At 44.7% G+C, this 14416-nt stretch overlaps 1 protein-coding gene across 1 annotated transcript in view; it reads right to left on the bottom strand.

Moving 5' to 3' along the window:
- Positions 1–212: 212 nt before the first annotated feature.
- The window catches only part of LOC108798396 (serine/threonine-protein kinase Nek10-like), a 43828-nt gene continuing 29624 nt past the window's right edge, over positions 213–14416 (bottom strand). The window contains exons 8-11 of the mRNA XM_018570149.1: positions 7538–7637; positions 4181–4233; positions 2400–2455; positions 213–592 (exon numbers count right to left, since the gene is read on the bottom strand). Coding sequence (XP_018425651.1) covers positions 556–592; positions 2400–2455; positions 4181–4233; positions 7538–7637 — 246 coding nt within the window. The 3' untranslated portion in view covers positions 213–555. The remainder of the gene's footprint in view (positions 593–2399; positions 2456–4180; positions 4234–7537; positions 7638–14416) is intronic.

Here is a 14416-nt window from a genome sequence, read left to right as displayed (position 1 = left end):
AATAATAATAATAATAATAATAAATAACTTAATATAATAATCCTTTTGTTTTCACACAAAACAGAATAATTCACTATTCCAGGTTTGAAAACGGTTTTGTTCTTATTCAACCTACTGCAAGTTGTCATCACAAATGTACCAAATGCTCAAGATGCACAAATAAATAATATGCAATGTTCCAGTCAAAATAATGCAACTTTATTTGCGCCATTGCTCTGTCCATTACATTTGTTCAGGTATCATACATTTAAAGTTGAAAGCATTTATATACACTGTTCTACCAGACAGAAACTGAGGCATATAGAGTCTTTATATAAAAGATATAGTATTTGATTTATAGAGCATTTCTTTAAGCAAAGCATCTTGAAACAAGCACAGCTCGTCCAGTTAATACAGTCACATCCAAGTCTTCAGAAGATTCTTCAATGGGATTCCTATCGGTCCACATTATCTTCTTCTAGGTTAAGCAGCTTTAGTATACCAATTGTATCTTTTGGAGGGGAAATGCAGTCACAAGGCTCTTTCTGAAGGTGGATGCCATTATTATTTTATTGTTCAAATGTTCTTGACTCCCACTGGGAATGTGCAGTATCTGGAAAAAGACAGATATGATAACATCCAAATATAATTAAGTGTCTTTGTAAACAGGATAAGCCAACATTCGCTCAATAGCCAAACTGCTCTTAAATGACAGAACTAAGTTTGCAACGACCTCTGTCTAATGTAAGCTATCTTTAGTGGCTGGATTGATTGATTAAAGGCGAAGTAAACTCGCTGGTGGGGGGTTTGCTTTTGCTATAATCTGCAAATAAGGCACCCTCCTACATCCTTCTGCGCTGTTCTCCAGCGATTACATGTTCTGGATCCTGTTATCGCTGCATTCCTTGCTACCAATTCTGGAATAAGGCACCCACCTACATCCTTCTGCGCTGTTCTCCAGCGATGACATGTCCAGGATCCTGTTATCACTGCATTCCTTGCTAACAATTCTGGAATAAGGCACCCACCTACATCCTTCTGCGCTGTTCTCCAGCGATGGCATGTCCAAGATCCTGTTATCGCTGCATTCCTTGCTACCAATTCTGGAATAAGGCATCCTTCTGCGCTGTTCTCCAGCGATGACATGTCCATGATCCTGTTATCGCTGCATTCCTTGCTACCAATTCTGGAATAAGGCACCCACCTACATCCTTCTGCGCTGTTCTCCAGCGATGACATGTCCAGGATCCTGTTATCGCTGCATTCCTTGCTACCAATTCTGGAATAAGGCACCCACCTACATCCTTCTGCGCTGTTCTCCAGCGATGACATGTCCAGGATCCTCTTCAGCTCTCTTTAGCCATTGGGCGACCACTGACAATGTATCACCTACCATGCATGCAAGAGTTACATTGTCTTCTGCCCCCACCACTATTTTTAGCATGCCAAATAGTGCTGGAGTGTACACTGCACAGCTTTGCCTGTAGCTTAGCAGCTTCAGGCCTCATTCAAACGAGAAAAGGCCTCATTCAAAACACGTATAGCGCCGTGCTGCGTGCACGGCAACAGGATGGATCCTGTCTGTGTACGAGCCGGGACACCCATACGGACCTGCACTTGGGGTGAGCGTAGGGTGGCGTACGGCCACATACTCCCGTAGAGAAGGACAGGGGCTGCGTACTAATCACACACAGCACCTGTCCTTCCCAAAACCTGCCCTATACGGCCGTGCATGCCGCACGGAGCTGTACGTGCCGGCCTTTTCTCGTGTGAATGAGGCCTTGAAGTGAACACAGGGTTACTTTAAAGTACACTTTTGCGCAGAGTAATACATAGAATAGGGATAGTGCTAAACACCATTCCCACAGCCACATAGCGCTGATTTATGATGGGGTATGTAGTTTTTTTTACACACTTGACTCCCTTCCTTATATTATATTCAGGACAGAAGAAGGTAATACTCATTAATAAAGTTTGCAAAAACCCTTGCAATGTGTGTAGTTGATCTGTTCTTATTTTCAAAGATTGAGTTTCATTTTAGACTGTTTAGGTAGAATTGCTCACACTCTGCACCGCCTAGAATAACCCTCCTAAACCACCTATATTTGTCTTTTTATTGGGCATTTCTGCATAGGAACATCAATGTTTGGACCCTCCTTTAGAGCCTTTTTAAAAGGTCTTTGAGTCCTCATACACCAGTAGGGATGAAAGGGCCAGCAACAAACCACAACATTTCCCATTTGCCCCTCTCCTGGATCCTTCTGTCTAAATACAGCTTTGGTCAAAGGGAACTCCACAATGAATGTGACTACTCCTTGAATTTTAAAATGATTTTAACATTTCAATAAAAAGGAAATCTCTTTTTTTTGGAATCTAAAATTGCTTGCAAAGCTTTGATTTATTCCCCATATGATACATACCTGTTCAGAGTTAAATTATAGTATCCACTGTCTTCTAAGACTTCTTCAATCATGTTCTAAAAAAAATATCAAAGCAGCAGGAGTTTAGAACACAACTTACAAGTATAAAGATTTGGGTGTAGTATTATTTTTCTTTGCTACATGTATATTGAATGAGGGGCATAAACAGCAGTCTTTTCAGAAAGGTAGGGCAGGGTGGAGATGAAAGTGTGCAGGTAATTGAGAGTAATCAGATTCAATACTGGAGAGGGCCAGCTAAAAATTTGTGAAAAAAGTAAGGATGGCGTTCAGCTTGATCTACCAAGATAATAACCAATAATAAACTCATTACAGGAGGTGTATAGTCCCCTCAGTATTTTTAGAGATATACATGTAAAAGAGATCAGCTAGATGGAAATTAAATTATCAATGTGTGTTAGGTTTATAAAATCTTGTTCCATTGTATAGTTTGTAAATATATCATTCATTTGATAAAACAAAAGCTTCAATATTTCAGTTGAATCTAGCACATATTGCTTGTCTTTTAGTCCCTTTCAACCGATTTAATAGAACTGAATCTATGATGAAAATATTGAACTGGGAAATTCTTTTTCTCTCATTTGTCTTAGGGTGCCCACACACCTTACGATAATCGTACGATAATCGATGGAAATCCCGCGATCGTACGATTATCGTAAGGTGTGTGGAAGCCGTGCAACCTCTACTACTGTAAGGTCGCACGACTTTTAATTTACGAACATGTTCAAAAACCCGCCGAGCATCGTGCGATGTTCGGCGGGTTTGTAGCATGTTCGTAAGATAAAAGCCGGACGGGCCGATGTGCGCAAGCGCACACTGCCCGTTCGGCATTGCGGTCATCGGAAGCCCGCCCACCAGGGGGGCACGGCTTGCGATCATCGCAAGTACGATCTGCCTGTCCAAGATAGGCAGATCGTACGTTTTTTTAAGTACCTTACAACCATCGCAAGACAAAAGTCTTGCGATGGTTGAAAGGTGTGTGCCCAGCATTAGGAAACTTTTGATTGATCTCACTTTATAGGGAGTAGTATTTGTGTAATTTCTTGTCAAACAAACCAAATGATCAATGTTCAAAATTACCATTCACAGCAACAGTGGACAGATTCAGTTAGACCAACCAGTTATTTGGATGAACAGAGGATATGTATTTGGGCATCACTGCACTCAATATGAATCTGAGTTTAAGCCCCTTTGGTACCCTACAGCTGGCCGTAGATACATCAATTTTTTTTATCTGACCATTGAAACCAATTATTTAATTCACTGAATGTCAAAAACAACTATTCTGTTCACAACCAATGGAAAATGTGCCTCTTATTGATACAATTATTTTTAATGATGAATAGTTGATCAAATGTCAATGACTGCCACAAAGAATTTCTTTGGTTTGTTCAGCCAGAAAGTATAAAAATAGCACTTTCTCTGAGTCAAAATTGATCAAAATGATGTTGTAATAAAGGACTTCCTGAGTGACCTTCGCAATCAGAATTTTTTAAACCATCTTGTAATTTTCATCTTCCACTCAATGCCACAATATGGGACAAAAGGGATCAAAAAAAGTGGTGAAAACTGATTGATACTTGCTACATTCAATCAAAATATTTTAATGATTGGTTAATTAAACAATTTGATTGGTACTTGTATAGCTCAATTGTTCTTTATGCAGAAATAATTTGTAATTTGTATGATTAGGTCTGAACTACATACACAATAAATAGTTTGGGATTACATGGCAGAACATTACTTTTTATAATTTCTCTCACCTGAAGTTGTCCATAGGTTATTCCACTATCAAACTCAAAGGTGCTAGCAGTTCCTACAAAATTTGAAAACATGTTTTAGATAGATTACAGTATTGAATGTTAAATTTTTATGCATACACAGATGATAAAGTTAGGTGTAAAAAAATCCCTAAATTGTTTTAGACGATGTCTTTTGAGTTAAAAGCACCTTCTACACACATGCATGCATGCAATTTAACTGTGAAAAATATGATATTTAGGTGTTACTTAAAACAAGTGTGCCTCATCCACATGGGCTTGCATTTACACATGTTTATAGGACTTTTCTGAACATCATTAAATGCATGTAATGGGTTTAAATTTTATAATGTGCACTGTACATTTACCTGAATTCAGTCATTCATTTTAGCTGAGTTTAGAAAAAAATTAAAATCTGTGCATCCAGAAGCAGATTAGATACTCTGAGCATGTGCGGATGAGTGTAAACACATGTACATTTAAACTCAGGTGAAATTGATCTGGGAAGTATAAAGTATTTTTAAACTTTCCAGATACATTTCTCCTACATTTAAATAAAACAAACACAGGAGACCCATATGAATGGCTAAATCCAGCCAAAACCTTTTTATTGTAGTTTTGTATTGAATAGAGAAGGATTAATACCATTGTCAAATTTTTGCTGCTACCCGGGAAATCATTAGAGAGATGTTTCTTCCTTAACTGTTTCAGTGTCAAGGTTTTCACAAGACAGGAAAATCTCCAACAGCAATAGAAAAAATGCATCTTTTAAGCAAAGCAGGGAAAGGTTAGAGCTCAGTGATAACACTTTCCATCAGTGCTGATTGCAAAACTCACTCTGCATTAATACTCATTGCAAAACTCCAATGCTGCATTGGTGCTCAGGGCATAACTTTACCTTTGCATTGGCTCTCAGGCAAAAAATTCAACTTTGATTTGGTGCTCGGAAAAAGCTTTAATGGTGGGTGATAACGCTTGGTGTGTGATGTCACCAGAGAACTGGCATTATAAGCATAGCATGGCGCTGATATCAATCTGTTCAATGCTATGCTTATAGCTGCATAGTAAATTAGTGGTAGCTGTGGAGGGAAAAGTGAAACCGCTGTTGGGTGGATATAAATCCACTGCAACAGAAAACTGGGGTAGCTCAATGAAGCATCTGAAGGGCCTAATGTTGGTATCTGATGAGGCCTGAACATTTGCCAGGTAGAACAGAACAGAAGACCAGGCGACAACCTTGCAAATCTGGATAAATTGGCTTAGTGCCATAAGACCAAGAAACACTCACTGATCTAGGAGAGTTACCCCTTGACAGGAAAGGGTAGGACCCGATCATTTAGACCATAAGCCTGGATGTTGGTCTGCCTGAGCCACCCCAAGATGGCGCAACGGAAAGCCATTGCACCCTTATGGGATTCATCCAGGATTTAAAAAGCAAATAAGACTTCTTAAAGGAAGCAGCGGCTGATAGATATCACGCTAAAAGCGCAAAACATATCCATACAATAGAGGAATTTTTTCCTTGTGAAGAACTTAAGCCAGATAGAGGGTTGGAAGAAGAATGTCCTGGTTCAGATGAAAGGCAAAACCACCTTATACAAGAAGGAAATCCTCTGCCTTAACACGACCTAGTCCATATGCTAAACCAGAAAGGTTTATTGCAAGAAAAGGCTGCTCATACAGGTATTTGCTTTACGGAGAGATTATGGCTACAAAAAATACCACCTTTTGATGAGAGTAGAGGGAAAATCTCTCTACTGGGTTCAAATTGCGGTCTTTGTAGTGCAGTGAGAACCAGATTCAGATCCCACAAAGTCACAGAAAATTTGGATGAAGCAGACAAGACCAGCAGGATGATCCAGAATGCTGCAGAGATAGCAAAACTGCCTGAAGCTAGAAAGATGTTCATTGGGAGACTCCTCCTCTGCCTATATCCTCTGGTCACGTATGGTTTCTTAGTAGGAAACTGTGTCGCCTTGATAAAGAGACCCTGCATTGCCCTGAAACATTGGCATTTTTAACTATGTGACATAATTTACAATAAATCTATCTTTATTGCATATTGAATCGCTGAGAGCTGGTGACATATCTTCAAATACCTGAGGCTCTGCACGGCATCACCCGTTGCGGTCACTATGAGCTCCATCTCTGTTACCATCAGTCACAAAGCTGAATGGTGTGCAACTGGCAACGGATCATTTTAGAATTTAAAATCTGCAGTAGTCTGCAGTCTGCAACAAAAATTATTCAAAATGTTCCTTTTATTTAATGTAGGAATGTCTATACATTTTGCAGATCTCCCATACTTACTGGAAATGTAGGATCTCTGTCTTTGTGAGTTCCGCAATGAGCCATGTGCACAGGAGATAACACTAGGCTGGTTGGGGTAATTGCAAACAGGGAAGTCGGCAGCAGGGCTTTTCTAATGTTCTTTCTTGATCATTCACATTTCCTGACCAGCTCTTGCTGCTGCTGTCGGCTCCCAGCTTAGTGTTATCTCATATGACTGGAGTTGACAACAGAGCGCACACAAGAGACTTGCGGGGGTGATGGGGAAAGGGAGTTGGTAGAACAGAGAGTGGAAGCTGGAGCAGAGATCCAACACTTCCAGAAAGGGAAATCTTCGTTATGGACCAGAAGCATAAATTATTATGTACTATTGAAAATGTTTGCAATTAATATGTTTATCATCTCTGTATTTCATCACAGTTTGCTTGGAGTTCAACTTTAATAACTTGGTTTTGTATTATATCATAAACACAACTAAATGAAATGTGCAAAGTTAACAAAGGAAGCTATTCTTATGTTAAGGGAGATATAAAGAATTAGGTTTAAAAATAGTCCATGTTTACAGTTTTCTAAGTATGCTATGACTGAAACCATTTTAGAATGTTTTGAAGGGAAAGTACAAGCAGCACAACTAGTGGAACTAGAGGGGCTATCGGAATCACTAATGAAAGATGCATTTAGTTAGATGTTGTGCTTGCAGCGGATACACAAATAGATTCTGAAGGATGGAACAGCAGATCAAAGTAGGGGTGTTTGTGTATGAACTGATACACCTCCCCAGTGGAGCTTTTAGAAATTCTTTGAAAAAATCAGTGCTTTATGTCATCATTTATGATTTCCATTTTTTTGTAGCATTTTAAAGCAGCTGTTCTTTGATCTGTATACAGCTTTGATTAGAAGATGTTTGCAAATAAGGCTTACTGTGAACATTTATCAAATCTGATCAAACATTTCATACTGTTAAAAAAACAAGCAGTTTGTGTTGTTAAGGATCTAGTATGTGTATAATAGTGGTTATTAGACTGCATGCTTTCTGGTTTTGAGTTTGTTTTTTAGTTTTTGATTGCAAACCTGTTTTGTCATCTGTGAGTGATGATTTTCCATACAATTGCATAAGTCCATGGCAGTCATCAGTAAAAATCTCTATAAGCTCTGGAGATTCCTGTAAGACCTGAAAAAAAGTGAAATTAAACTTGCATGAGAAATCTCAAGTTCAAGAGTATGTAAATCTGCCAACATAAAATGCTAACAATTATTATCATTCAGTTATTGACATTCATAAACACATATTTTGCTATTGGCAAAGGCACAATGCACATTGGCTTTGCTCAGAACTCTTTTGGTTGCAACTGATCCTACAAATGGAGTCAAGAAATATGCAGTGTGCTTTTATGTATATATATTACGGAAAATTGTTATCATACTTACCGTCATTTTCCTTTCCTGGCTCCTCCTCATGTCAGCCTACTGTGGGTCATCCCCGCCCTCATGACCCCCCTTAGGACCTCCCTAATAGAGAATAAAAGGAGGCCTCCCATACCCTCCTATGTTCCATAACATGTACTCGCGATGGCCATAAAAAATGGGGGGGACCGTCAGGCTGACATGAGGAGGAGCCAGGAAAGGAAAATTACGGTAAGTATGATAACAATTTTCCGTATTCCTGGCCCTCCTCATGTCAGCCTACTGTGGGATGTGAAAGCAATGCCCTAGGGAGGGAAAAAACTCAACCAGACAAACGAATCTGCAAAAAGTATTTAATGTGACTAAACGACACTCCCTTTAGAGAAGGCCGCTGAAAGAATAGATACACCTAAGGAATCCTCCGTGCCAAAACGAACATCGATCTTATAATGCCGGAGAAAAGTGTTCGGAGTGCTCCAACTGGCTGCCTTGCAAATGGCATCGACTGGCACTCTCGCATAACTGGCCCATGAGGCCGCCATACCTCTCGTGGAATGAGCCTTCATAGCGTTTGGAGGGGAAAGACCCGCTTTTGTGTATGCCAAGGATATCGCCTTTATAATCCATCTCGACAAAACTCTAGGAGTTTGTTTTGCCCGTGGGCAAAACAAACAAGTTATCCACTTTGCGGAATTCCGCCGTCCTCTCTAGGTATAAGGAGAGACTGCGAACCAAGTCCAATTTACTGTACTCCAACTCCTCCTCAGGAAGCTGTGACGAATCGAATGATAACAACTCTATTTCCCAGTTGTTGTGGAAACTGGATGCCACCTTAGGCAGAAAGGATGGCATAGGCCTCAACAGGATTCTGTTTGGGAGAACCAATAGGAATGGTTCCCTGATTGACAGAGCATGAAGTTCTGATACTCTTCTGGCAGAAGCAATTGCTAGCAGAAAGATGATGCGCAATGTTAGATGCCACATTGAAGAAGGCTGCACTGGATCAAACGGACACTGCAACAACGCCTTCAGGACTAACGAAAGATCCCATTTCGGGAACAGTGTCTTCTTAGGAGGCCGGATCTTGGCCACCCCCTTCATGAATTGGAGGATGAGAGCCTGTGAAGCCCACCTAGTGCCCGTGAGAGATGCCAGAGCCGACAGATGCACTCTCAAGGTATTGTAACTCAATTGTAAGTCCAACCCCCGTTGGAGAAACTCTAAGATCTTGCCTACCGAAGCGTTGAGGGGATAAAATCGCCTCTCCGTTGCAAACGCCTGAAATCTGGCCCACACCCGGGAATACACCGCATTCGTGGCTGGCTTCCTCGCCTGCAACAGCGTCTGGATGACCGATTCCGAGATGTCCAGACCTTCTAAACGGCCCTGTTCAGTAGCCAGGCCATGAGCCACAAACGTCTCAGATTTGGATGCCTGAACCCTGCCTGCTCCAACAGATCCTGCCTCATGGGCAACTCCATCGGGTCTGTCACCTTCAATTCCCACAACAGTGGAAACCACGGCCTCCTCGGCCAGTAGGGCAGGATCGCAATTGCCCGCACCCCCTCCCTGTGGACCTTCAGAAGAATCTTAAGAATCATGCAGAACGGAGGGAACACGTACACTAGACCGTAATTCCATTGCTGACTGAGGGCATCCTGCGCCAGAGCTGCCGGGTCGTAAAACCACGAGAAGAGGTTTTGGACTCTCGCATTTGAGGCTGTTGCCATCAGATCGATCTCCGGAACTCCCCACAGATGAAATACTTGAATCAGATAAGAACTCTTTATCGACCATTCGTTGTGGTCTGCAAAGTCTCGACTCAGGCTGTCTGCCTCGAGATTGTCTGTCCCCGGAAGATAACATGCCATCAGGTCGTGCAAATTTAATTCTGCCCACCTGAATATCTGAACCGCTATCTGAAGGAGAGGAAGACTACTCGTCCCCCCTTGCTTCAGGACGTAGGCTACTGCCGACTTGTTGTCTGAGAAGACTTTTACTGCCGACCCTCAGATTAGAGGACACAACGCCTTCAAAGCTTCCCGCACTGCTTCCAGTTCCAACACGTTTGAACTCTCCGGAACTTGACCCAGCCAACGAGCTTGCACCCGGTGCCCCTTACACACTGCCCCCCAGCCCTTTGCGCTGGCATCGGTGGTTACGGGTATGTACTGGATCGTCTCCACTGACTTGCCCAGAGTCAGATTCGGTTCCGCCGTCCACCACTCCAGCGATTGGCAAACGAATTCCGGAAGATGAATCCGTTGAATAAGGCACGAGCGATCCCACTGTTGGAGAAAATTGAATTGGAACAGTCGCCTGCGCCATCGTGCCCAAGGCACAACCGGAATTGTGGAAGAGAGGAGACCCAGAAAGCTCATGCATTGTCGTGCCGAAGGACATGGTGTCCGCATCATTTCTGAAGCCCTGCCCTGGACCGTCCTCACTTTCTTGAGGGGCAGGAAGACCTTGGCCTGGTCTGTGTCGAATACAACCCCCAGATACTCCAATCGCCTGGACGGCCTCAAAGAGCTCTTCTGCTCGTTCACCAGCCATCCGAAAGACCTCAAAGACCTCAGAACCTGATCCCGATGAAGAATCGCTTGAGACCTGGAATTGGCTAAGACCAATAGATCGTCCAGGTAGTGGTACACTTGAATTCCCCAAGTGCGTAATATGGCCACCTGGGCCGACAGCAGTTTTGAGAAGGTCCTTGGAGCTGTGCAGAGGCCGAATGGAAGGCATCGAAATTGATAATGCCGGTCGTGCACCGCAAAACGGAGAAACCGCTGATGCCCCAGAAAGATCGGCACATGCAGATAAGCATCGGCCAGGTCTATGGATACCAGCCAGTGCTCCTTGGTGACCAGAGATATGATAGTCTCCAATGATTCCATCCTGAAGGGAAGTGCCCTTACGAATGAATTGAGGAACTTGAGATCCAAAACGGGCCTGAATTTTCCGGAAGCTTTCTTGACCAGAAAAATCGGAGAATACACTCCTAATCCCCTTTCTCCCGCTGGAACTGGAATGATTGCTCGAGACGTCTGCAATTCTCTGATATAATCGAGCAAGTATCAAAACTTTTCTCTGGAGGAAGGAACCTGCGTCTTCACAAAATGTGCCACTGGAGGCCTTTGTCGGAGAATACACTCCTAATCCCCTTACTTCTGCTGGAACTGGAATGATTGCTCGAGACGTCTGCAATTCTCTGATATAATCGAGCAAGTATCAAAACTTTTCTCTGGAGGAAGGAACCTGCGTCTTCACAAAATGTGCCACTGGAGGCCTTTGGGTCAGGCGTCGGCTACATTGTCCGCCCAAACCGCCCCAAACAGTGCCAACCTGGCACCGACTGGACCCGGCTGGACGGGCACACCTTCAGAACTGTTTGTCTGACGGTTTCTGATTACCGGCGGGTCTGGACTTTGCTTTAACAAAAGAAGGCTGGGCTGATTTCCATGGTGCCCGGAAAAACTCTCTGCCTGGTCGATAAGACTTTGCCTCCCTGAAGCGGTCCCTAGAAAACCGCCCAGTGCCTGGCCGAAAGGGCTGTCTCTGCTTTCTTCGATCCTGGGGTATGAGCCCCGATTTATCGCCAGAAACACGTTTTATGGCCTCCTCTAAGGTTTTCCCAAACAGCAGTCCACCAGCAAAAGGAAGAGCACACAAGCTCTGCTTCGACGCTGAGTCCGCCGACCATTGACGCAGCCATAGGGCTCTTCTAGAAGTCACGGAATGCGCCATCAGTCTAGCATCCAGCCGGACCTGATCCACTGCTGCCTCTGCAACGAAATCAGCCGCCAACCTGAGGTTATCCAGGGCTGCCGTTGCCTCCGACAGCTCATTATCTTCCCATGTCTTCTCCACCTGGGCTAACCATGACCGCATGGCCCTAGTCCACCGGAATTGTGGAAGAGAGGAGACCCAGAAAGCTCATGCATTGTCGTGCCGAAGGACATGGTGTCCGCATCATTTCTGAAGCCCTGCCCTGGACCGTCCTTACCTTCTTGAGGGGCAGGAAGACCTTGGCCTGGTCTGTATCGAATACAACCCCCAGATACTCCAATCGCCTGGACAGCCTCAAAGAGCTCTTCTGCTCGTTCACCAGCCATCCGAAAGACCTCAGAGACCTCAGAACTTGATCCGGATGAAGAACCGCTTGAGACCTGGAATTGGCTAAGACTAAAAGATCGTCCAGGTAGTGGTACACTTGAATTCCCCAAGTGCGTAATATGGCCACCTGGGCCGACAGCAGTTTTGAGAAGGTCCTTGGAGCTGTGCAGAGGCCGAATGGAAGGCATCGAAATTGATAATGCCGGTCGTGCACCGCAAAACGGAGAAACCGCTGATGCCCCAGAAAGATCGGCACATGCAGATAAGCATCGGCCAGGTCTATGGATACCAGCCAGTGCTCCTTGGTGACCAGAGATATGATAGTCTCCAATGATTCCATCCTGAAGGGAAGTGCCCTTACGAATGAATTGAGGAACTTGAGATCCAAAACGGGCCTGAATTTTCCGGAAGCTTTCTTGACCAGAAAAATCGGAGAATACACTCCTAATCCCCTTACTTCTGCTGGAACTGGAATGATTGCTCGAGACGTCTGCAATTCTCTGATATAATCGAGCAAGTATCAAAACTTTTCTCTGGAGGAAGGAACCTGCGTCTTCACAAAATGTGCCACTGGAGGCCTTTGGGTGAATTCGATTTGATACCCGCGATGGATTATATCCAGAATCCAGGCGTCGGCAACATTGTCCGCCCAAACCGCCCCAAACAGTGCCAATCTGGCACCGACTGGACCCGGCTGGACGGGCACACCTTCAGAACTGCTTGTCTGACGGCTTGCTCTGACGGCTTCTGAGTACCGGCGGGTCTGGACTTCGTTTTAACAAAGGAAGGCTGGGCCGATTTCCATGGTGCCCGAAAAAACTCTCTGCCTGGTCGATAGGACTTTGCCTCCCTGAAGCGGTCCCTGGAAAACTGCCCAGTGCCTGGCCGAAAGGGCTGCATCTGCTTTCTCCGATCCTGGGGTATGACCCCCGATTTATCGCCAGAAACACGTTTTATGGCCTCCTCTAGGGTTTTACCGAACAGCAGCCCACCAGCAAAAGGAAGAGCACACAAGCTCTGCTTCGATGCCGAGTCCGCCGACCATTGACGCAGCCATAGGGCTCTTCTAGAAGTAACGGAATGCGCCATCAGTCTAGCATCGAGCCGTACCTGATCCACTGCTGCCTCTGCAACAAAATCAGCCGCCAATCTGAGGTTATCCAGAGCTGTCGTTGCCTCCGATAGATCATTATCTTCCCACACCTTCTCAACCTGGGCTAGCCATGAACGCATCGCTCTAGATACAGATGTTAAGGCTACAGCCGACCTACAAGCTGCCCCCGCCACTGCGAATATGTGATTTAAATCGGCCTCCAACCTGCGATCCATTGGATCCCGAAAGGAGACTGAATCGTCCAATGGCAGCGTGATATGACGTGCCCACCTTTGTAGCGCTGCATCCACTCTCGGAGGACTCTCCCAAGGGGAAGCATCTTGAGCCCTCAAAGGATATAATTTAGCCATTCTATTGTGCGTATTTAGCTTCTTATCCGGCCTGGACCACTCTTCCTCTATGAGCTCTTTAATCTCAAATATCAGAGGAAAACAAGGAAGTTCCCGTTTTAGTTCCGGGAAATATTTCCTAATCTTCGGCGGAGCTGGACCCGCCTCCTCCTGCCAGCCAAGTGCCTCCTTTACTGCGTTTACAAACGCTGCCACCCGGGAAAAATCAAAGCAGAAAGACACCTCGTCTTGATCCCCAAAAGAATACTCTGATACCGGGCTATAAGGGTTCTGAGCCGAAGGTAGCTCCCCCTCCTCCTCCGAACTACTTGAAGGCCTTCCCCAATGGCCCGAAGTCCTCAAGCCTTGAGAAACCGCATGCTCAATAAAGTGTTGCACCTCTCGGGCTTCCGATTTCTTATCCTTAGCTGCCTCTTTAAGGCATGCTCGGCAGAGACGTTTGTTGGGCAGAGCTTTCTCCCCACATGACCAGCATTCTGCAGATGCCTGCATCTCCGAAGGCCCCGGCAACGGGGAGTCTTCCCTGAAATCGCACCTTTTAGGCGCTTTATCTGCGTGATGATGCTTCTTGTGCTTATGGTAAACTAGCATTGTACCCGCCCTCTGCTGATGGACCTGATGGGGAACTGCAGAGGGCGGGTACAATGCTAGTTTACTATTGGCTATTGCAAATTGAAATAGCCAATAGTAATGTCCCAATGCTTTTTAATGGGAGAATTTTTTTTTCTATTCTGACATCGCTCGTGTCAGAATAAAAAAAAAAAGACACGGCATTGTTTCTCTCCTTGGCGGCCGGGAGCAGGAGGCTCCCGGGGCGCCAGGGAGAGTTAGCTGTTTAGAGATCAGTGTCCCTGGTTAGCAACCAGGGACGCTGATCTCTCTGAAAGTGGCCGGAGCCAGCCGTAAGATCACGGCTGGCTCCGCCCAGCTGTCAGAAGCAGGCTGTCGGCCGGCCAATGGCCGGCC

This window comes from Nanorana parkeri, unplaced genomic scaffold, assembly GCF_000935625.1.
Source record: "Nanorana parkeri isolate BGI_ZX_2015 unplaced genomic scaffold, ASM93562v1 scaffold37, whole genome shotgun sequence".
Taxonomy (NCBI): domain Eukaryota; kingdom Metazoa; phylum Chordata; class Amphibia; order Anura; family Dicroglossidae; genus Nanorana; species Nanorana parkeri.
Note: the sequence above shows the minus strand (reverse complement) of the source record. Positions and strands in the feature narration are given on the sequence as shown.